The sequence below is a fragment of the Choloepus didactylus genome, chromosome 12 (assembly GCF_015220235.1).
Source record: "Choloepus didactylus isolate mChoDid1 chromosome 12, mChoDid1.pri, whole genome shotgun sequence".
Taxonomy (NCBI): Eukaryota; Metazoa; Chordata; class Mammalia; order Pilosa; family Megalonychidae; genus Choloepus; species Choloepus didactylus.
Window position 1 is genome coordinate 79247086 of NC_051318.1, and position 22463 is coordinate 79269548.

General features: G+C 37.8%; 1 protein-coding gene across 6 annotated transcripts in view; it reads right to left on the minus strand.

Annotated features, from left to right (window-relative positions):
- Positions 1 to 22463, minus strand: part of TDRD3 (tudor domain containing 3) — a 291817-nt gene that overhangs the window by 137280 nt on the left and 132074 nt on the right. For all 6 annotated transcript variants that reach the window (XM_037799609.1, XM_037799608.1, XM_037799611.1 and 3 more), the window contains 2 exons: positions 14715 to 14875; positions 10523 to 10664 (listed from right to left, as the gene is read on the minus strand). In XM_037799609.1, the coding sequence (XP_037655537.1) occupies positions 10523 to 10664; positions 14715 to 14875 (303 nt within the window). The remainder of the gene's footprint in view (positions 1 to 10522; positions 10665 to 14714; positions 14876 to 22463) is intronic.

A 22463-nucleotide genomic window follows, 5' to 3' on the forward strand; every position in this document is an offset into this window, starting at 1 on the left:
TTATTCTGATATGTGGGTTCCAAATATTGTATCCCATTGTGTAAGCTGCCTTTTTACTTTTATAACAAAGTCCTTTGATGTACAAAAGTGTTTGATATTGAGGAGATCCCATCTGTCTATTTGTTCTTTGGTTGATTGTACTTTGGGTACAAGGTCTAGGAAACCACTTTCTATCACAAGATCTTGAAGATACTGCCCTATATTTTCTTCTAAGAGTTTTATGGTCTTAGCACTTGTCCTAGTTTGCTAATGCTGGAGAATGCAAAACACCAGAGATGGATAGGCTTTTATAAAACGGGGGTTTATTTCACTAAACAATTACAGTCTTAAGGCCACAAAGCATCCAAGGTAACACCTCAGCAATTGGGTACCTTCACCGGAGGACGGCCAGCGGTGTCCGGAAAACCTCTGTTAGCTAGGAAGGCAGCTGGCATCTGCTCCAAAGCTCCGGCCTCAAAACGGCTTTCTCCCAGGACGTTCCTTTCTAGCAAGCTTGCTTCTCTTCAAAACATCACTCCCAGCTGCACTCTCTTTCCTCTTTGAGTCAGCTCATTTATATAGCTCCACCGATCAAGGCCCACCCCGAATGGGTGGGGCCAAGCCTCCATGGGAACATCTCATCAAAATTATTTCCCACAGCTGGGTGGGGCACACTCCAAGCAAATCTAACCAACACCAAAACTTCTGCCCCACACAAGACCACAAAGATAATGGCATTTGGGGGACACAATACACTCAAACCGGCACATTCCACCCCCTGGAACCCAAAATGGCATTATCTTTCCAAATACAAAATACATTCATTTATCACAAAAACTTAAATCATTTCAGTAACAAAAGTTAAGTACAAAATCCCATCAAAATAAGTTTAGGCTTGGTCAGTTCTAAGGCATAATTCCCCTCTAGCTGTGGATCTGTGAACCTAGAACAAGTTATGTGCTTCCAATATATAAAGGAGAGACATTCATAGGATAAACATTTCCATTGCCATAAGGAGAAACAGTAAGGAAAACAGGGTTAACAGGAGCAAAACAGTTCCTAAAACCCACAGGACAAAGTCCATTAGATTTCAAAGTCCGAGAGTCACTAACAAAACAACGTTGCATCCTTGGGGCTTGAGAGAGCTGGAGCCTAACCCTTCCCAAGGGCCTTTTCTGCAGCCCGTTCCTCTCCAAACACTTAGGTGAGTGCTCCAACATTTCCACACATTGGGGAGACCACCTTCTCGGCCCCACCCTCCTCAAACATCGGGGCAGCTCCCGGATTCCCTTCCATCTCCGGGTCACATGCTCAACCCCTTCAGAACAGTGTGGTGGCAGCCAGGCTCTCCCCAATTCCCTGGAAATGTGCTCCACCCTCTTTGGGACCTGAGGTGGCAAAACTCTTCCAGAGCATCGAGGCGGAAAGCCCGCCCTCAACCTCCAGGGCAAACTCACCCTTTCCATGCATGTGGGCTGCTCTGCTCTCCCAGCCCTAAACCTCTTGACTCCAGACCTCAACCTCCATGGCTCTGTCTTTGAAGAGATTTTTCCTTTAATTTTTTCCTTGTCTGTCTCCTCCAGTCCAGACCGGCAATGGCTCCGTCTATAAAGATCTCGCAAAAATTCTGTTGGCTTTGCATGAAGCATGCAGGGGTCAAAGCCATCAGACAATAGGAGTTTCCACAAATCCTTTCTGCTTAACTCCTTATCCAATCTTGGCTTGTCCTCAGGTTGGGCTGTAGCTTCTGGGATTCTACCCACTGGAAGCCCGTAATTTTCCAAGCCATCAACTTCTGGTTTCTTTGAACCCAAGAGTTCAGTTCTAAGTTTATCTCTCTCTGCTCGCATTTTACTATAAGCTGCAAGGAGAAGCCAGGATACGTCCTCCACACGTAGTCTGGAGATCTCTTCAGCTAAGTATTCCAAGTTGTTGCTTCCAGATTCGTCCTTCCATCTGACACCAGGACTCAATTTTGCCAAATTCTCTGCCACTTTAAAACAAGGATCGCCTTTCTTCCAGTTTACAACACATTCATCATTTCTGTTCAAGTCCTCATCAGAAGTATCTTTAGAGTCCATATTTCCACAAACAGTCTCTTTAAAGCAGTTTTGGCCTTTTCTATCAAGCTCCTCACAACTCTTCCAGAAATTCCCCATTATCCATTTAAAAAGCCGTTCCAACATGTTTGGTATTCGCAAACTCAGCAGCAAAAGCACCCCACTCTCGGTACCAAAATCTGTCCTAGTTTGCTAATGCTGGAGAATGCAAAACACCAGAGATGGATAGGCTTTTATAAAACGGGGGTTTATTTCACTAAACAATTACAGTCTTAAGGCCACAAAGCATCCAAGGTAACACCTCAGCAATTGGGTACCTTCACCGGAGGACGGCCAGCGGTGTCCGGAAAACCTCTGTTAGCTAGGAAGGCAGCTGGCATCTGCTCCAAAGCTCCGGCCTCAAAACGGCTTTCTCCCAGGACGTTCCTTTCTAGCAAGCTTGCTTCTCTTCAAAACATCACTCCCAGCTGCACTCTCTTTCCTCTTTGAGTCAGCTCATTTATATAGCTCCACCGATCAAGGCCCACCCCGAATGGGTGGGGCCAAGCCTCCATGGGAACATCTCATCAAAATTATTTCCCACAGCTGGGTGGGGCACACTCCAAGCAAATCTAACCAACACCAAAACTTCTGCCCCACACAAGACCACAAAGATAATGGCATTTGGGGGACACAATACACTCAAACCGGCACAGCACTTATGTTTAAGTCTTCAATCCACTTCAAGTTAATTTTTGTATAAGGTGTGAGATAGGGGCGCTCTTTCATTCTTTTGGAAATGGATCTCTAGTTCTCTAAATACCATTTATTGCTCTGTCCCAGTTGCTTTGGCTTGACTGCCTTACCAAAGAACAACTGTCCGTAGATGCAAGAGTCTATTTCTGAACACTCAATTCAATCTCATTGGTCAGTATCTCTCTTTATGCCAGTACCATGCTGTTTTTAGCACTGTAGCTTTGTAATATGCTTCAAAGTTAGGTAGTGTGAGACCTTCCATTTCGTTCCTCTTTCTCAAGATATTTTTGTCGATTCGGGGCACCTTGCCCTTCCAAATAAATTTGGTTATTCGTTTTTCTATTTCTGCAAAGTCAGTTGTTGGGATTATAATTGGTATTGCATTGAGTCTGTCAATCAGTTTAGGTATAAATCAGTTTAGGCAGAGTTGACGTCTTAATTATATTTAGTCTTCCAATCCAGAAACACAGTATGTTCTTCCATTTTTTTAAGTCCTGTTCGATTTCTTTGAGCAGTTTCTTGTAGTTTTCTTTGTATAGGTCTTTTGTGGCCTTCATTAAGTTTATTCCTAAATACCTGACTCTTTGGTTGTTACAAATAGAATTTTTTTTTTTATTTATTCCTCTTGTTTCACATTACTTGTGTATAAGAACACTACAGATTTTTGCGTGTTGATCTTGTAGCCTGCCACTTTGGTGTATTCATTGATTAGCTCCAATAGCTTTGCTATAGGTTTTTCTATATGTAGAAAATAGAATCATGTCAAATGCAAACACTGAATGTTTTACTTCTTCCTCTCCAATTTGGATGCCTTTTATTTCTTTTCTTTGCCTAACTGCTTTAGCTAGAACGTCCAGCACAACGTTGAATAACAACAGTGACAGTGGTCATCCCTGTCTTGTTCCTGATCTTAGAGGGAAAGCTTTCAGTCTCTCCCCATTGAGAATGATGTTAGCTGTGGGTTTTTCATATATTGCCTTTATCATATTGAGAAAATTCCCTTCTGAATTTTGTCACATGCCTTTCCTGCATCCATTGAGATGATCATATGGTTCTTCTGCTTTGATTTATTGATGTGGTGTATTACATTAATTGATTTTCTTGTGTTGAAGCAGCCTTGCACACCTGGAATAAACCCCACCTGGTCGTGGTGTATAATTCTTTTAACATGCTGCTGGATTCGATTTGCGAATATTTTGTTGAGGATTTCTGCGTTTATATTCATTAAAGAGGTTGATCTGTAATTTCCTTTTTTTGTTGTATCTTTGTCTGATTTTGGTATTAGGGTGATGTTGGCTTCATACAATGAGTTGGGGAGTTTTCCCTCCTCTTCAATTTTTTGAAGAGTTTGAGCAGGATTGGTACTAATTCTTTCTTGAATGCTTGTGCTGGTTTGGATATATTATGTACCCCAAAACGCCATTACCTTTGATGCAGTCTTGTGTGGGCAGGAAACATATTGGTGCTGATTGGGTTGGAGACTTTTGATTGGATGTTTCCGTGGAGATTTGACATTCAACTGTGGGTGAGATCTTTCACTGGATAATTTCCATGGAGATGTGGCCCCTCCCATTCAGCATGGGCCTTGATTAGTTTACTAGAGCACTATATAAGCTCAGACAGAAGGAGCGAGCTTGCTACAGCCAAGAGGGACACTTTGAAGAATGCACAGGAGCTGAAAGAGGAACTGCAGTTTAGAGAGACATTTTGGAGATGGCCTCTGAAAGCAGACTTTTGCTCCAGAGAAGCTAAGAGAGGAAAAACGCCCCAAGAGCAACTGAGAGTGACATTTTGGAGAGAAGCTGAAGCCAAGAGAGAAACGTCATGGAAGAAATCCATTTTGAAACCAGAACTCTGGAGCAGACAGAAGCCACATGCCTTCCCAGCTAACAGAGGCTTTCTGGACACCACTGGCCATCCTCCAGTGAAGGTACCCGATTGCTGATGTGTTACCTTGGACACTTTATGGCTTTAAGACTGTAACTGTGTAACAAAATAAACCCCCTTTTATAAAAGCTAATCCGTTTCTGGTGTTCCGCATTCTGGCAGCATTAGCAAACTAGAACAGTGCTGAAACAACTAGACATCCAAAAGAAAAAAAAAATCCACACGGACCCTTCCTTCATGCCATATACAAAAATCTACTCAAAATGGACCTATTTCTCAAAACTGAAACTTCAAAATTTCTAGAAGAAAATCTTCTAGAAATGGCTAAGATCCAAGTGAACTGAAAACATGTGCCCACCAAAGACTTGACATGAATGCTCACAGCAGCTTTATTCTTAATAGCCAAAAACTTAAAACAATCCAAATGTCCATCAATAGGTGACTGTGTCTACAAACTGTGGTATAGTTACACAATGAAATAAAAAGGAATGGATTACTGATTGTTCTAGTTTGCTAATGCTGCCAGTATGCAAAACACCAGAAATGGACTGGCTTTTATAAAGGGGGTTTATTTGGTTACACAGTTACAGTCTTAAGGCCATAAAGTGTCCAAGGTAACACATCAGCAATTGGGTACCTTCACTGGAGGATGGCCAATGGTGTCCAGAAAACCTCTGTTAGCTGGGAAGGCACATGGCTGGCATCTACCCCAAAGTATGGTTTCAAAATGGCTTTCTCCCGGGACGTTCCTCTCTAGGCTGCAGTTCCTCAAAAATGTCACTCTCAGTTGCACTTGGGGTATTTGTCCTCTCTTAGCTTCTCCAGAGCAAGAGTCTGCTTCCAACGGCTGTCTTCAAGATGTCTCTTATTTGCAGCTCCTGTGCTTTCTTCAAGTGTCTCTCTTGGCTGTAGCTCCTCTTCAAAACATCACTCACAGCTGCAATGAGTTCCTTCTGTTATGTCAGCTCATTTATATGGCTCCACTGATCAAGGCCCACCCTAAATGGGTGGGGCTACACCTCCATGGAAATATCCAATCAGAGTCATCACCCATAGCTGGGTGGGGTGCATTCCAAAGAAACACTCAAAGAAATCTAATCAAAACTGATAACGTCTGCCCACACAAGATTACATCAAAGATAATGGCGTTTGGGGGACACAATATATATTCAAACTGGCACGCTGATATACTCAACAACATGCATTAATCCAAAAAAAAATACAGCGCATAAAAGTAGCCAGACACAAAACAGTAATATGATATGATTCCATTCTATTAAAATCTAGAAAGATCCTGGGGGTAATGGGAATTGAGAGGAAGGAACAGACACAAGGTAACTTTTAGGGTTAAAATGTTTTTAATATCTTGATTCTACTGGTTTTTATATGGGAATATAAATTTGTGAAAACTTATTGAAAAGTACACTTAAAACAGGTGCATTTTATTTTAAATTATACTTTCATGGAGTTTATTTCAAAAAATAACATTGATTTTATTAAATTAAATTATTTTTTCTAGTGCATTCTTACAAAACTCCCTTAAACATACTGAAAAAAACATATAGGTAGTAGCTGATTTTTAAATGCTCATGTCAATTTTTCCATACAAGTACCCACCCAAACTCAACTTGCCTAGCTGCAAAGACTTCCAATTTCTCCTCCATTTTTACACTGCCATCAGAGGGCCCCACAAATGAGTAGAAATCTCTAAAATCCCAGGCAAATTTATCATTATTAGAGATACTCAGCCCATTCCCCACCTGCCTCAACCACACTGACTCCTTTGGAGCCCTGCCTCCTACCCCTTACCTTCCCCAGTCCTAACACAAAAACCTACTGCCTTGGCAACTTACCCCAGCTTTCTACTAGCTCCTTCACCCAAGTCTATCCATGTGTCTAAGTTTGCCCTTTTCTAAAAAAATTTTCCCTTTCCTGAGTCCCACTCTACCAATCATACTCTCTTTTCTCCTCTATTAATCCATATATTTCAAATAAGAAGCTTGCACTTGGTGTATCCGTTATCTATGAAATCTCATATAGACTCCAGTAAGGAATAAAACCCACCTTGAATGGGCTGGGTCACATCTCAATTGAAACAACCTAATCAAAAGGTCCTACCCTCAAGAGGTCTGCCCCCACAGGGATGGATTAAAAGAATACGGTCTTTTCTGGGGTATATAACAGCTCCAAACTATCACCCCAATATACCTGGGTTTGAAACCAAACTCTTATTTCTACAATCTATAAAATAAGGATATATTATCCATCTCATGTAAAAGAAATAACGAATGCAAAGTGCACAGTAAAATGCCAAGCATATAAAGATACCTAATAAAAGTAGCTATTTGTTAATATTATTATTAGTTCTTTCTCTTTGTTTAAGCAACAGAAACCAAAGAAGAAGAAGAGAGAAATAAACAAAAGGTAGTATGTAAACAAAAACAATGGGAAAAAAAACCCAGGAAAACAAAAGGATATATAAAGAATTTACGAGATAATGTTTAAGGAATGTAATTGGGAAAAAAAGAATTAACAGTATTACATTTTCCTCAGGAAGAAAAATATCAATATATTAATGAGAATTAGCTAATCTAAATAAAACTATACAGTAGTTGAAAAATATCAAAATGAAAATTAGTCTTTGTATAAAGAGAAAGCATGAAGCAAAATGGGATTTGTCATTTGGGAGCACTAAAATGTTGCAGAATTACATTATTTTGCAAATTATATTTGGTACAGAGCTCCCTAGAACTTGTCTTTGTCAAACACTCAAAACACTTAGGCTGAGTTTTTTTTCTTTTTTTTACCTTTCTCCATTCATTTTGCTACAGCTACAACACCTGTATGTAGTTTAAATACTGCCTTCCCCTATTTATTTTAAAAGAATGTTTAGAGCTCCTTTGCTTCCAAAATTAACTCTATGGTTTATGATTTCTATCTGTACATTTCTGTAGGAATCACCCACCTGCCAGATGCTCAAGTAAATGAGCTCTCCATGGTTCCTACATTGCTATGGTTACCAAACCAAAAACTACAAAAACCAAAGGGAACCATAATCATACGAATATGTTTTTTAATTATTTTTAAAGTAGATTTTTATCACCCCCTAACAAATACTAACATGGCTTTTTCAGGAAACAAAGTGCAGATATATAATACAACACTCCAAGGACAACTATCAAAGTACAACTAACCTGTGCGAATGTGTATGTCTACATGTTTGTGTCAGTATACATGTGTACGGGAGGTAGGGAGGAAGCTCAGAATGATTAAATGACTTTACAGTTGGCAGTTCTGGTTGGGTTGTGAGAAATTATGTAGAGTATTATTTTGACTTAAGAACATTTTACCACACATTGAAAAATCTCTAATAAGAAAAGAACAATATACCAGCTTATAAAAGGATTGCATGAACGTGGAATATGACTCCCGGCGAGGAATGTAGACCTGGCATCGTGGGACGGAGAACATCTTCTTGACCAAAAGGGGGATGTGAAAGGAAATGAAATAAGCTTCAGTGGCAGAGAGATTCCAAAAGGAGCCGAGAGGTCACTCTGGTGGGCACTCTTACGCACACTTTAGACAACGCTTTTTAGGTTCTAAAGAATTGGGGTAGCTGGTGGTGGATACCTGAAACTATCAAACTACAACCCAGAACCCATGAATCTCGAAGACAGTTGTATAAAAATGTAGCTTATGAGGGGTGACAATGGGATTGGGAAAGCCATAAGGACCACACTCCCCTTTGTCTAGTTTATGGATGGATGAGTAGAAAAATAGGGGAAGGAAACAAACAGACAAAGGTACCCAGTGTTCTTTTTTACTTCAATTGCTCTTTTTCACTCTAATTATTATTCTTGTTATTTTTGTGTGTGTGCTAATGAAGGTGTCAGGGATTGATTTAGGTGATAAATGTACAACTATGTAATGGTACTGTAAACAATCGAAAGTATGATTTGTTTTGTATGACTGCGTGGTATGTGAATATATCTCAATAAAACGAAGATCAAAAAAAAAAAAAAAAGAATGAAACAAAGGGATAAAAGACAAAGCCTGTAACATTATTACATTTATTACTAAGAGTAAAAAACAGTATTTGGTATGATGGGATTTTTGTCATTAGCTACACATCCTAGTTTTCTTGAATGATGAATGGATAGCATTTTGTCCTGAAACGACTCCCTAAATTACCAGTCCTCTGGCCTCAAAAAAAAAAAAAGGATTACATGAAATAGGTGGAATTTCTCCAGGAAATTCAACTTCATAAACTTGACTATTTATGCAAAACGATTAAGCTACTTCTGAATTACTTGCCTTTGTGCCATTTTCAATTAAATGATGCAATTATGGGGCATCATACTACATCCCATATTATAGCAGCTCAAAATATAGAACATTAATATTATAAGGAATGAGTAACAAAGAATAAAAATGTGCCTAGATCTCTGTTCTAGTTTGCTAATGCTGCCAGAATGCAAAACACCAGAAATGGATTGGCTTTTATACAAGGGGGTTTATTTGGTTACACAGTTACAGTCTTAAGGCCACAAAGTGTCCAAGGTAATGCATCAACAATCAGGTACCTTCACTGGAGGATGGCCAATGGTGTCCGGAAAGCCTCTGTTACCTGGAAAGGCACGTGGCTGGCGCCTACTACAAGTTCTGGTTTCAAAATGGCTTTCCTCCAGGACGTTCCTCTCTAGGCCACAGCATCTCTTGAAAATTTCACTCTTAGTTGCTCTTGAGGCATTTGTCCTCTTGTAGCTTCTCCAGAGCAAGAGACTGCTTTCAACGGCCGTCTTCAAACTGTCTCTCATCTGCAGCTCCTGTCTCAGCTCTGCATTCTTCAAAGTGTCCCTCCTGGCTGTAGCACGCTCGCTCTTTCTGCCTGAGCTTATACAGTGCTGCTCCAGTAAACTAATCAAGGCCCATGCTGAATGGACAGAGCCATACCTCCATGGAAATCATCCAGAGTTATCACCTACAGTTGGGTGGGGTCCCATCTCCATGGAAACACTCAAAGAATTACAGTCTAATCAACACTAACACGTCTGCCCACACAAGACTGTATCAAAGATAATGGTGTTTTGGGGGACACAGTACATTCAAATTGGCACAATCTCCTTATCCATTTATCCCTCAAACACAAGCATGTTCAAACTAAGAAAACAGGAAAGGGTAAAGCATCATAAAATTCCAAAAGCTTGACTCACTTTACACAACAGGCAAGTTTAAGGGAGCACAATGTCTGCTATGGAGAGAAAAGCCAAAGGGAACAGCCAGAAGCTAGAAGTCAATGGAACACAGAGGAGAAAGGAGAAGATATCACCACATACATTGTCATGTGAAGGAAAAGCCAAGGAACCCCAAAGACTGCCAGCTAGCCAGAAGATACCAACCTTGGGAGGAAGAAAGGCTTCTAGCCTCTGAAACCAGGAGCCAATAAATGCCTGTTGTTAAGCAAATCCACTGTATGGAATTTGTCTTAGCAGCTAGATATTATATTAAGTGCACACATTTTTTGCAGAAAGAATTATACACAGATAGATTACACATAGCTTATAACTGGTATCTTGACAAGAATACACATAGCTTATAACTGGTATCTTGACAATTTTGAAAATTTGTCAGTAAAGTACAATTTTTAAAAATATATAATAAAATGTAATAAATACTGAAAAATGGTATCTGTTTTAGAGGAACAGCATGCTTAGAAACTGTTTCTCTAAAGACTGTGTTCTATTCTACTCAACTATGACACAAAAGACTAATTTTCCTATTCATTATGGGAAGATTTCACTTAAAAAGAATGGAGAATGCAATAAAAAGTGTTTTAAAAGTTCAAACCATTTTATACTTACTCTCTGCAATTCCCATTTCTCAATAAGGTGCTCCACTTCACCACCAAGAACTGTTGTGTTAGAGTCATTCAAGAGCAGGAATCCATTTTTAATGTCAACAATGCCTGAGAGCTTAATTTTAGTTCCAGGTGGTGTGTTCAGGCTAAAGCAAGGAAGAAAGAGTTAAAACATGTTAAAGCTACTCTGCAAAACTGAAATTTGCTCTTGTATTTTGAAGTAATCAAGTTTTTCAAACCACACTAAAAGCAAAACTATTTTTCAAGATACAGTTATAGTGTGAATAAATCACCATAGAGAGAGTCAGAAGACCCAGGCATAAGGCTGTCATTTTCTAGTTAAATGATAAGAAAATGAGCTTCAGTTTTTGCATGTAAAAAAAAAAATGTGAATAATAATAATCACATCTCAGAGTTGTGGTAAAGATGAATAGAATAAAAGACATGAAAGCACTTTCTAAACTATTCTATGCTATGCTATACAAATATAAGATCTGCAAATTTTTCCTCTGAGCTTTGTGCATTGTAAAGATATATCATGTTACATAATTAAATTTTAATACAGAAAAATACCAATTAGTAACAATCCTAGAAATATAACATAAATATGAGCTACAGTAATCTACCCAAATAACCATCTACTTAGAGATCAACTGAGTTATTTACTGTCAAGCCCATTGATATCAAAAGGACTTTTCTATAACAGGCTAATATTAACAGATTTGAAGCAAACATTACACCATGGCTCCATTTACAAAAACCAGAAACATATTTATTCCCCTAACAACATTTTGGTAAAGGACACAGTGGAAGAAATCCATTTCATCACATAGTTTTATTCTAAAGTAAAAGCATGTAATACCGACCCCAACCCACCCTCCTCCTACATACAAGGGTCTTCTAAGTAGGAGTCCTCTGCCCTAAAACACATAGGATAAATTAGAAAATCATACTGAAATGGCATCTCATTTTTCACATTTTAAAAGCTCATGAAATTCACCATGTGCTGATAAATACAAAAGCAAATCAATGAGAACACTGACATGACTGGTCTATTTTGAAGAAAGATGGTTGATAAAGTATATAAAAAGAAGAAATAGAGTATATCTGTTTTTAAAGTTTCATAGGCCAGACCCCACATAGAGTAACACAGATTAACTGGTAAAAATTATTCTGAGGACCCCAGCTTAATTATTCTTAGTTATCACATACAATTTACAGATTAAATAGTCATGAACAGCTTTACCTAAGCCAATCCAATCCCTAAGGAGAGAGCTCTAGGGTGGTAAATGTAGTAAACTTAGGGCCATGTCTATCAGACTTCAATATCAGAGATCACTGAATACAGTTACACTAAATGATGTTTCGCCAATTCCAGGCATTTAGTGGATCCAGATTTTATACTTGTAGTCATTGTTTGGCGATAAGTCAAAAAGGTAAGTGCAAAAGAATCCAGGCTGCTGGACATCTTGCCTCGAAAGAAATTACTAATGAATTATGTCATTTATATAAGATTTATACATTTGTTCTTGAAAACCACTTTTAGTCAGTAATTCCTTACAAATTGGTAAAACTGGAAAGTGCAATAAAAATGTAGGAACACATTAAATTAGTAATAGAAGAAACTACAAAAGACCTTAAAAAGTAGGATGCAATTTATGGGGGCATTTAAATTGTGATAATGTAACTTTAAAACTAAAAGGTATTCCAAAGGCAGATGATGAACTAATTTTTGTATAAAATGACTGTACCTTCTCCAAACTCTCTTCTGATAGTTTAAAAGGTAAAAAGATGTCAAGTTATTTGAGGATGGAGTATCACTCCATTAGGACAATTGCTAACGAATCCCATTAGATAAATGACAATTCCATTCCTACAATGGAATAAATAGGAGCTAAACTTTTAATATAATTTTCACTACATCACCTTCAGGACCCTAATGAACTCTCATTCAGAGGAGATATTTTGGTTTGTTATTTTTCCTGGCAATCCAAGATACCTTTACAGTATCTGCAGTGCCACAATAAAAACGAAAAACAAAAACAGTGAGAGATGGTACTGAAAGAAGGGTAGTAGAGTGGAAAAAGGCACTCCAGAGAAACATAATGCCCAACCAAGGCTACAGATATCATACCAGTTCCTGGTTTATCCTCTTTAGTGAGTTCCTTCACTCTCTGTGTTAGAAGGAACTGTGTGGTTAAATTAATTGGTGGTAGACTGAATTGAATTGTGTATCCCACTTTGGACATGTTCTGGGTTGCGATCCACATTCTGGTGGGTGGGGACCCATTGTAAATAAGATCTCTTCAAGATCTTCAAGATCTTTTCAGTTAAGGGTGATTTAGGTTGGGTTTTAATCTGGATTAGTGGAGTCCTTTATTAGCAAAGTAAAAATGAGACACAGAGAGAAGCCATTGGGAGTAGCCAGAAGCTGGAAAGTCAACAGAACTCAGAGGAGAAAGGATAAGACATCATCACGTGTAACGTCATGTGATGGAAAAGCCAACGAACCCCAAAGATTGCCGGTCAGCCAGAAAATTCAGACTCTGGGAAGAAGCAAGCCTTCTAGCCTCTGAAACTGTGAGCCAATAAATTCCTGTTGTTAAGCCAACTCACTATACGGTAGCTGTTTTAGCAACTAGGAAACTAAAAAACCTTCCTTCTAAGAGAACCACTAATCAAACTTATTTCAGGAAGAGTCTCCCAAACTGTTCATATGTAAAAGTAGTTTTATAAGTTGTTGTTTTTATGGTGCCAAAAATAGAAGTGCTTCAATGATAAATGAACAGGCATGTGGCATTTTTTCTGTCGTCAAGCAGCAATAAATTCAACAAAAGAGGACAATGGATGGCAAAGGGTAGGACTCTCCATTCTGGGCAGATCTTGTGTTTTCATTTACCTCAGAGAAATAAAATAGTAAAATCAGCATAAGCTATTATGTGGCAAGTCTTCCTTTCAAGCATTCTGTGAACTCCCTTGTAGGAGTATGACTGAATTTGTCAAAGGAGGAAAGGATGTGTTTTTCCACAAAAGTAGGACTCCTTCTACTCTTCAAAAAGAGGACAGTATAATCACAAAGCTGACAAATCCCCTATTTATACAAAAATCAACATTTTAGGCAAATATACACATATCTTCTGAGGAAGACATCTCAGTAACCAGAGGCAGACATCACTGGTTTAAGGAAAAAAAAAAAACCAGGAAATCACTGAGAATGGTATACAAGTCCCACTCCCAGCTCCCTAGTGTACAGATAATTTTTTGGACTTCTACTCCATTCAGCTGATATATTTATTATAATGATTTGTATGCCTACGTTCCTACCTCATTAGAATATAATTTCTAGGAGACAAAGTCTAAACCTTATTTACCTTTGTACCTCTAGTACCTCACAAAAGAATGGGAACATAATGTATGTTATATGCTTGCTAAACGCTGGTTCAGGGAGAAGAATAGTTCAGGAGTTTACATCTAATGAAAAAAGTCAGAGGACCCAGAGCAGCAAATATGAACACATAAAATGACTAACAGAAGGAAACAGAACTTGAACATTTCCAGTGCAAGTTTCACCTGAGAAAACACAGCTCAAACTAGCCTAATGGGGACAGTGAGGATAAAGGAGACACTTTCCCTTCCTTCTCATTGTTTTTCCTCCATTCCAATAGACATGCCTCTAAAAGCCTCTTATAAAAATAGTCAAAAGAAGGATCTGGAAAATTGTTCCTGATGGAGCTACTCCTCATCTGGGAAAGGAGCACATGAACCTCCCTGACTTCATTATTTCCTAAGAAAACTCACTAGCCTACAACACCTTTCTAGAACACTAAGTTGTGTAATGGACACAGTTACTAAGCTAACTGTTAAAGAAGAAACTGTAATATATTTTTCAAATTATGTTTGTTCTGGGCAACTGGATGACTCGAAATTTTCTATGACAGATTAAAAGATTACTTTTCATGCAAGAACACTTTAAATTTCTGTTTACTTAACCAACATTGAAGAAAGAAGTAACTAACTCCATTCTTATTTATTTTTCTATGTAGATCAAGCAGAAATGCAAAGCTCTGCTATTTCTTCTGAAAAATTACAAGTACTTAAGAGTTCATTCCTTCTTTTCAAACCACTTAAAACAAAATCCATTTTGAATATACCTTCAAACACTCTGTAACAAATATACAAAATAAAGTGTCAATCACCTTATTTTTGACATATAATTAAATTCTACTCCTGTGCAACTTATATGACCATCAGTCATTTGCAAACGCAGCATTCTTGGTGCAGCCTGAGATTCTTCGTTATCCTTTGGTGCAGCAACATTGCGAATTTTTTGAATCTGCAACACACATGGACCTTCAAGCTGTCAAAACAAAAAGGAATAAAAACTACTTTTTAGTTCCATCAGTCTTTGTATACTGTTCCCCTTTTCCTTAATGTTCATGTTTCATGATCTATAAAGCTAACTTCAATTAAATAAGGTAAAAACTGAAATTAAATGTATCACTTTTTTGGTAAAGATAAAATTTCCTTCAAAAAGGTCTCCTGAATAACAATATTTATTTTAAAATTTGAAATTAATTTTCAGAAAGAAATAAAAGAAAATGCTAGGAAAACAAAGTAATATTTCTCAAATAAAGGAATATTAATAGATGTTTTCAGCCTTAGGTGCTCGAAATCATTCACATACATCCCCCTTCTCTCCTTTCCTCACGCATAATAAGGGACATTCTGTAATTAAGAAACTTCGTAATTTTCAGGGCATCAACTTTACTGCAGAGTTAAAAGGAATGTTTTCTGCTCAAAAAGCATCAAGTTTAAAGTACACCCTCTTCTGGCATAAACAAAGAATACAATTCCCCAAAATTTAAACTATATAACACCTATGAAGTATGAGCTGTACATGATTCATTTCTACATATCCTTTTAAAATGATTTTAAATCTAATGCTGTACTGTGTGTGATGCAATTAGGGAGAAGAAAGGTTCTCTCTAGCTACATTCCAGTCAAAGACAAAAATAAAATTGACAGAGTAACTAACTAGAAAGTTAAAAAAGGTTTATATTATAAATTGCTTATGGAATAGTTGGAAAATGAGAGTAAAATCTGCTCACATCTCTGAAAAATAAGTTTAACCTTAGGTGATATCACTTTCCATGTGATAACCTATTATACCTTTAAGTAGTATCATACCTATAAAGGAAAAAAAGGCCATTTTTGTTGTTATGGTCTGTTAGATAAATCTTGCTGTGCAAATTAATTTATATTTTCAGCAAAGGAAAATGTGAAATGATTTACTAACTTTGATACTTCATTTTCTAAGTAAGCATGTCCCCGAGTTGATAAATTTCTATTCCATATTTACCAGTATTTGTCTGCAAAGGAATAATTTTGTAATAAATTTAGGAATAGAAAATACGAGAAAAGAGATTAAATTCCAAGTATTTGTCTGCAAAGGAATAATTTTGTAATAAATTTAGGAATAGAAAATACGAGAAAAGAGATTAAATTCCAAGTTGAAAAAGTCCAAAACCCTTAACAAATATAGATAAGCAGCTTATTCAAGATGAATTTTGCTTTTGTTAATGTCATTAAAATAAAGACATTTAAATGAAATCATAGGTAGGTTAGTTATTATAATGGTCATCTTCTCCCTTTATTTTACTATTCCCAAAACTTTTACCATAGACATTGACAACTATCTAGCCTGAGCTGTTCAATATGACCCACCAGCCACATCTGTCTATTTAAATTTATATTTAAATTAATTACTATTAAATGAAATTCAAAACTCAGTTCCTCAGCCGCACTCACCACATTTCAAGTGTTCTATATCTGTACAGTACAGATATAGAACATTTCATCATTGCAGAAAGTTCCATTGGATAGTCAGTAATAATCTAGACCTACTGTATTCCAAAGTGAGATATGCACATCCTGGGGAGGGCACATCTTTTAAAGAGGGTGGTAAACATTTGCTTTTATTTAATTCTTAGTAAGAAAGTAATTAAACTTTATTAATATTTAATATTCAGAGCAACTAGGGTATCTTTACCACTCCTCTGTGACATACACGTCAGAAGGCATCTATATGATTTTTCACACAAAAAATATGAAATAATCTACAAACATATTAAGAATAATAATACTTAGGAAGGTCACAGAATTTAAGATCAATATACAAATATCAGTTGCCTTTCTATGTACCAATAGAAAAAAATAATTTTAAAAAACACTATTTACAACAACAAAAACAGAAAGTTCCTGAAATAAATATTAAAACAGATACACTACTTATATACCTTCAATAAGTTATAAAACATTATGGAAAAACTAAATTAAGAGACACATCCAACAATGTGCTACAGCTGGCTCATTAACAGTTCACAAGAACCAACTATGCACTTATCTTCCCAATTCCAGGTGGCTTACAATCGGCCATGATGGGAATAATTACACCAGAGAAACTGGCAAATGCTACAAATCAGGGTTGTATTTTCATTTTTACTTTTTTTCCAGAGAGGCACTATCCCAGGCATATCACTAGTAGTAAAACATCATAAAGATCTCAGTTGTCTTTAAGTTGATCTGCAAATACGGCAATTTCAATCAAAACCACAACATAATATTTTAAGAGACTTGATAATTTGCTTCTAAAATTGATATGGAGAGAAAAAAGCAGAACAGCATGAAAAATAACACATGAGGATCTGCCCTACCAAATATCTATATTTATTATAAAGCTATAGTAATTAAAACAGTAAAAAAATAAAACAGTAAAAAAAATAAAACCCATCCTATTATGGCAAGTTTCAACTACCAACTCAATATTACTGAACCCAAAATTGTGAAGAGATGTTGAAAATCAGCTTTCATGGTCTGGTGCAAGCCTTTAGCACTGCACCTTGAACCATAGATCTCACTGGCTCTGAGCATGTACCCTAGCAACTTAACCTCCAGCTTCCACTACTTCTGCTTTTGTGTGTGTAACTAGCCCTAATAGAGTGCAGCTACATATGACCTGCAGAGCTGAGGTATCTGTGCATGGCAGAGCAGCAAATGTGGCTTAAAAAAAGTATCTGGCAATGTTTGCTTCTCTACCACCAGGACTCTTAAAACGGGAAATTCCCCAAAACACAGGGAGAGAATTCAGCTTCTAAGAATCCCAAATATTCACTACACCTGGCATCCACACACTGTTACCAATCAATGATTTTGTCAACCTCTATTTTCCATAGGTTATACTATAAAATAGCTTTAATTATTTTCCAAATAGAAATAATCACATTGAACAGGGTGTGAGTATGTACACACACGCAAATACACACATTTATATTCTCCTCCCCTTCGACTTTTACCATCGCTCATATGGAGATCTGTCCCTCATTTCCTGATGGGGAATTAGAGCTCTCAAAGTAAACAGTCTAGCAGGAAAAGTAACCTCTTTACCTCACTAAGCTGAGATGCACCCCCACTCTCCCTTTATGTGTACTTGTCATTGTACTTGTTTCACTATTTTGATACTGTTGGCTTCTTTCTCTCTCTCACTAGCCTACATACTCCAAGAGGGCAGGGACTGTCCTGTTAATCTCTGTCTCCCTTATATTCAACAAAACAGAACATTCAAAACTGCTTAATAAATGATTTTTTCTTTTTACTATAATTTATTTAGCAACTCCTAAATATACCAGAAAATATGCAAGGCCCTTTACATAAGTTATTTAAGTTACCTCCAAAAATGTAAAACACATTATTATTATTCATGTATCTTAAGTGAGAAAACTGAGGGCAGAGGGTAAATAAAGTACTTCGCCAGAGGTCACTCAGCTAATAAGCAGAATTAGGATTCAAACTCAAGTTGTTTCACACTACAGCTTGTCTTCTTTCTACTGTACCATTCTAAAACTTTGATCCAGCTTGTTACAAAAACAGATGTACATGTAAAAGACAATGGAAATATGAATTTTTAAAAATTCCGCTCAAAAGTGGTCAAGAACAAAAGGAGAGAAGAGGTGGCATTCAAGAATAAACAGTAGTTTATCTGGTAGATGAGGAAATTACTAAGGATCTATAGCAACAAAAGATGATGGTATAATAAAAGTTTCCGTTTCTTCATCTCTAAAGTAAAAGGGGGACAGGAAAATAATTTCTATTTCTCAATACAGTTCTGAAAATTACATAAGATAATACACATAAAGTATTTAACATGAGAACTGGCACAGAGTAAGGTCTCAATAAATGACAGAAGAAAACAAAGATGACGATGATGATGATGATGATTTTAATAAACCAGGATTCTTCTAGAAAACTTAGGGGCTTGGTGTACCAAAAATATCAAGAGGAAAACAAATCTTTCAGGAACACAAAGGAATAGCTTTGAGAAGGTAGCCCCAATCCTGATCTCAAATTTGTTAAGTGATACTCATATACAGAAGGGGGATTTAGAGCCAAAAAAATAAAAGAAGAAACAATAAAAGAAAAAACTTTCTGAATCATAAAGGTGGTGATATATTTATTGTAAACAAAAAATGTCTACCATTTAGGAATTTTTTAAATAGTATTGCAAATTCATGATAATTCAGAAATGGACATGATCTTAAATAAGTTCTCCCAAATTTGGGATTCCTTGAAAGTAAAAATGACAGCACAGCACATCATTTGTTCCATTTCAATTACTCGGAGAAAATGCAGCAGATAAAATACAAGGAAAACATTGTAGGACTCCCAATCAAAAGTAACACTTCTCCTAGTGTATCATTTGACTATTTCCACAACACTGTCCTTCACTTCTCTAGCTTTTTCTGTTTAATTTCTTTTAATTAAAAAAAAAGGGGGCGGGGACAGTTTGTTTTTCAATTTTCAGGTTACCTAATATATATTGCTTTATGCAATCTTTTATAAACTCCACAAAAGTCCTATTAATAATTACCAATAAGCACCAGTAAATAAAGCATAGTAAATTTACAGTTTCAGTGATTCATTTTTCTGAAAAATAAAAGTATATGCTTAATTTTCATAACCCACTAAAAGGAAAGCTGGTAAGCTGTATTATTTGGCACAGACTAAATATATAAGAGACCTGATACAATTCTATTTAAATTAAAACTTAAATTGTACTCAATTACTTTTCTTTAAAAAAAAAAAAAAAAACAATTTGAAGACTGTCCTAAGTTGAGACTGCATTGACTGTGAATTTTAAGGCAGTAAAGCCATCTTGTGGTGGATGTTGGCATTGCCAGGGCTTTGAGAAGGACACTTTAACTTAGAAAAATCAGTTCTTTCATATTTAAAATGCCATAAGACAAGCCCTCTATCTTGGGGTTTGCCCTTCTGAAGCTTGTTACTGCAAAGGAGAGGCTAAACCTGCTTATAATCGTGCCTGAGAGTCTCCCCCTGAGTAACTCTTTGTTTCTCAGATGTGGCCCTCTCTGGCTAAGCCAACTGCAGCAGGTGAACTCACTGCCCTCCCCACTACATGGGACCCGACTCCTAGGAGTGTAAATCTCCCTAGCAATGCAGGATATGACTCCCAGGGATGAATCTGGACCCAGCACTGTGGGACTGAGAACATCTTCTTGACCAAAAGGGGGATGCGAAATGAAATGAAATAACGTTTCACTGGCTGAGATTTTCAAATAGAGTCAAGAGGTCACTCTGATGGACATTCTGATGTACTATATAGATAACACTTTTTAGGTTTTAATGTATTGGAGAAGATAGAAGTAAATACCTGAAACTATCAAACTCCAACCCAGTAGCCTTGACCCTTGAAGACAATTGTAAAACAATGTAGCTTACAAGGAGTGTGAGCGTGATTGTGACAACCTTGTGGATGGCACTCCCTGTATCCAGTGTATGGATGGATGACTAGAAAAACAGGGACAAAAACTAAATGAAAAATAGGGTGGGATGGGGGGGATGATTTGGGTGCCTTTTTTTTTTTTAACTTTTACTTTTTATTCTTATTCTTTCCAGTGTAAGGAAAATGTTCAAAAATAGATTGGGGTTGAGGAGGGTCCAAGATGGCACACTGGGAGAGAGAGAGCAAAATACATCTCCATGAAAAACACCAGATAAAAGACAGAAAGTGCTCCAGAATACCAGTTCCAGGGTTGTACTGGCTGGACAAGGTCTATTTCATCTACAGTGACTGTGCACTTGGTGAAACCGAGAATGTGCATTCAGAAACTAGTGAATGAGGGGCTGCTGGGGAAACAGCAGCCACGCTGTAGTGGGAGAAAAAGGGTCGGCGTTTGGAGGCGCAGTAGTTTAAAAAAACCCTGAAAGTGGCTACAGATCTGGCAGCAAGACCCATGCAGTCGAGCACAGTGAGGACTGCTTTCTACGCCCCAGGCACCCCCCAGGCACCCACCTCAGTATCTGGCATGGACATAGCCATTCACACATCTGGAGTTAATTGTTTCAGAGGTGGGAAGGCGGAGGTCCGGGCAAGTTCTGGCAGCAAGAGCCGTGCAGTTGAGCACAGTGAGGAGTGCTTTCTATGCCCCGGGCACCCACGTCAGTGTCTGGCATGGACATAGCCATTCGCACACCTGCAGTTAATTGTCTCGGAGGTGGGAAGGCAGAGGTCCAGGCAAGTTGGAAGTTACCAGGCCCCATACAACCATCTTTTCAGTGGGCAGGGAGAAGCCCATGCACAGGGCCGCAGCCCAGGGCTACCCTTGGGGACACTGCTCACCTGTGATGCTGCGCAGTCTTCCCTCTGCGGAGGCCCGCAGAGTACACACACCTTGGAGGCAGGTCCTGCATGGAAGTCCCAAGGGCCCTACACAAATTCCAGGGATTTGTGGGCCCACAGCAGAGACTGTGGGAAGTCTGAGCCAAAGGGTTGGACTCCTGCAACAGCTTTAAGACTCCAGGAACAGTGGGAGACTTGAGTCTTAAAGCCACCTTCCCTCCCTAACTGCACAGTGCACACCCCCCACCTTCAGGTCTGGCTGCACCGTCTGTATATGGAAATTTGGTGCACTGATTGGACCCCCAAAAGTTTCAAACCCCTACTTGCCACACAGACGAAGTTGGGGAGAACTAGCTTGAGGTTAATAGATGGCTTGGGGGCACCATCTGCTGGTAAATTAGAGAAAGTGCACTCCACCAAGCTGTGTAGCTCTGACAAATTATAGATAATTGTTCAAATAAACCTGCATACCCTAAAAGAACCCTATCAAGATAGGCAAATGCCAAGAGGCCAAAAAAAAAACAGAATATTTTAAAGGATATGAAAAAACCAGAAGATATGGATAACACAAACTCAAACACCCAAATTAAAAAACAGAGGAAACATAGTACTTGCAGCAAATAATCAAAGAAGTAATCACAAACAACGAGATTATGGCACAGGATATAAAGGACTTGAAGAAGACCCTAGAAGAGCATAGAGAAGAATTTGCAAGAGTAAATGAGAAAAATAGATGAACTTATGGAAATAAAAGAAACTGTTGATCAAATTAAAAAGACTATGGATTCACACAGTACTAGATTAGAGGAAGTTGAGGAAAGAATAAGTGAACTGGAAGAGTCCAGGCTTGAAAGTGACAGTAATAAAGAAAGAATGGTGAAAAAAATTGAAAAATTCAAAACGGATCTTAGGGATATGATGGACAAGAAGAAGCACACAAATATAAAAGTCATTGGTATTCCAGAAGAGGAAGAGAAGGATAAAGGTTTAGAAGTATTTAAAGAAATTGTTGGGGAAAACTACCCAGCCCTTCTAAACGACATAAATACATAAACCATAGATGCCCAACGAACTCCAAACAGAATAAAACCAAATAAACCCACTTTGAGACATAGTCTGATCAGATTGTCAAAAACTGAAGAGAAGGAGCAAGTTCTGACAGCAGCAAGACAGAAGCAGTTCACCACTTACAAGGTAAACAGAGTAAGACCAAGCAGTGACTACTCAGTGGCCACCATGGAAGCAAGAAGGC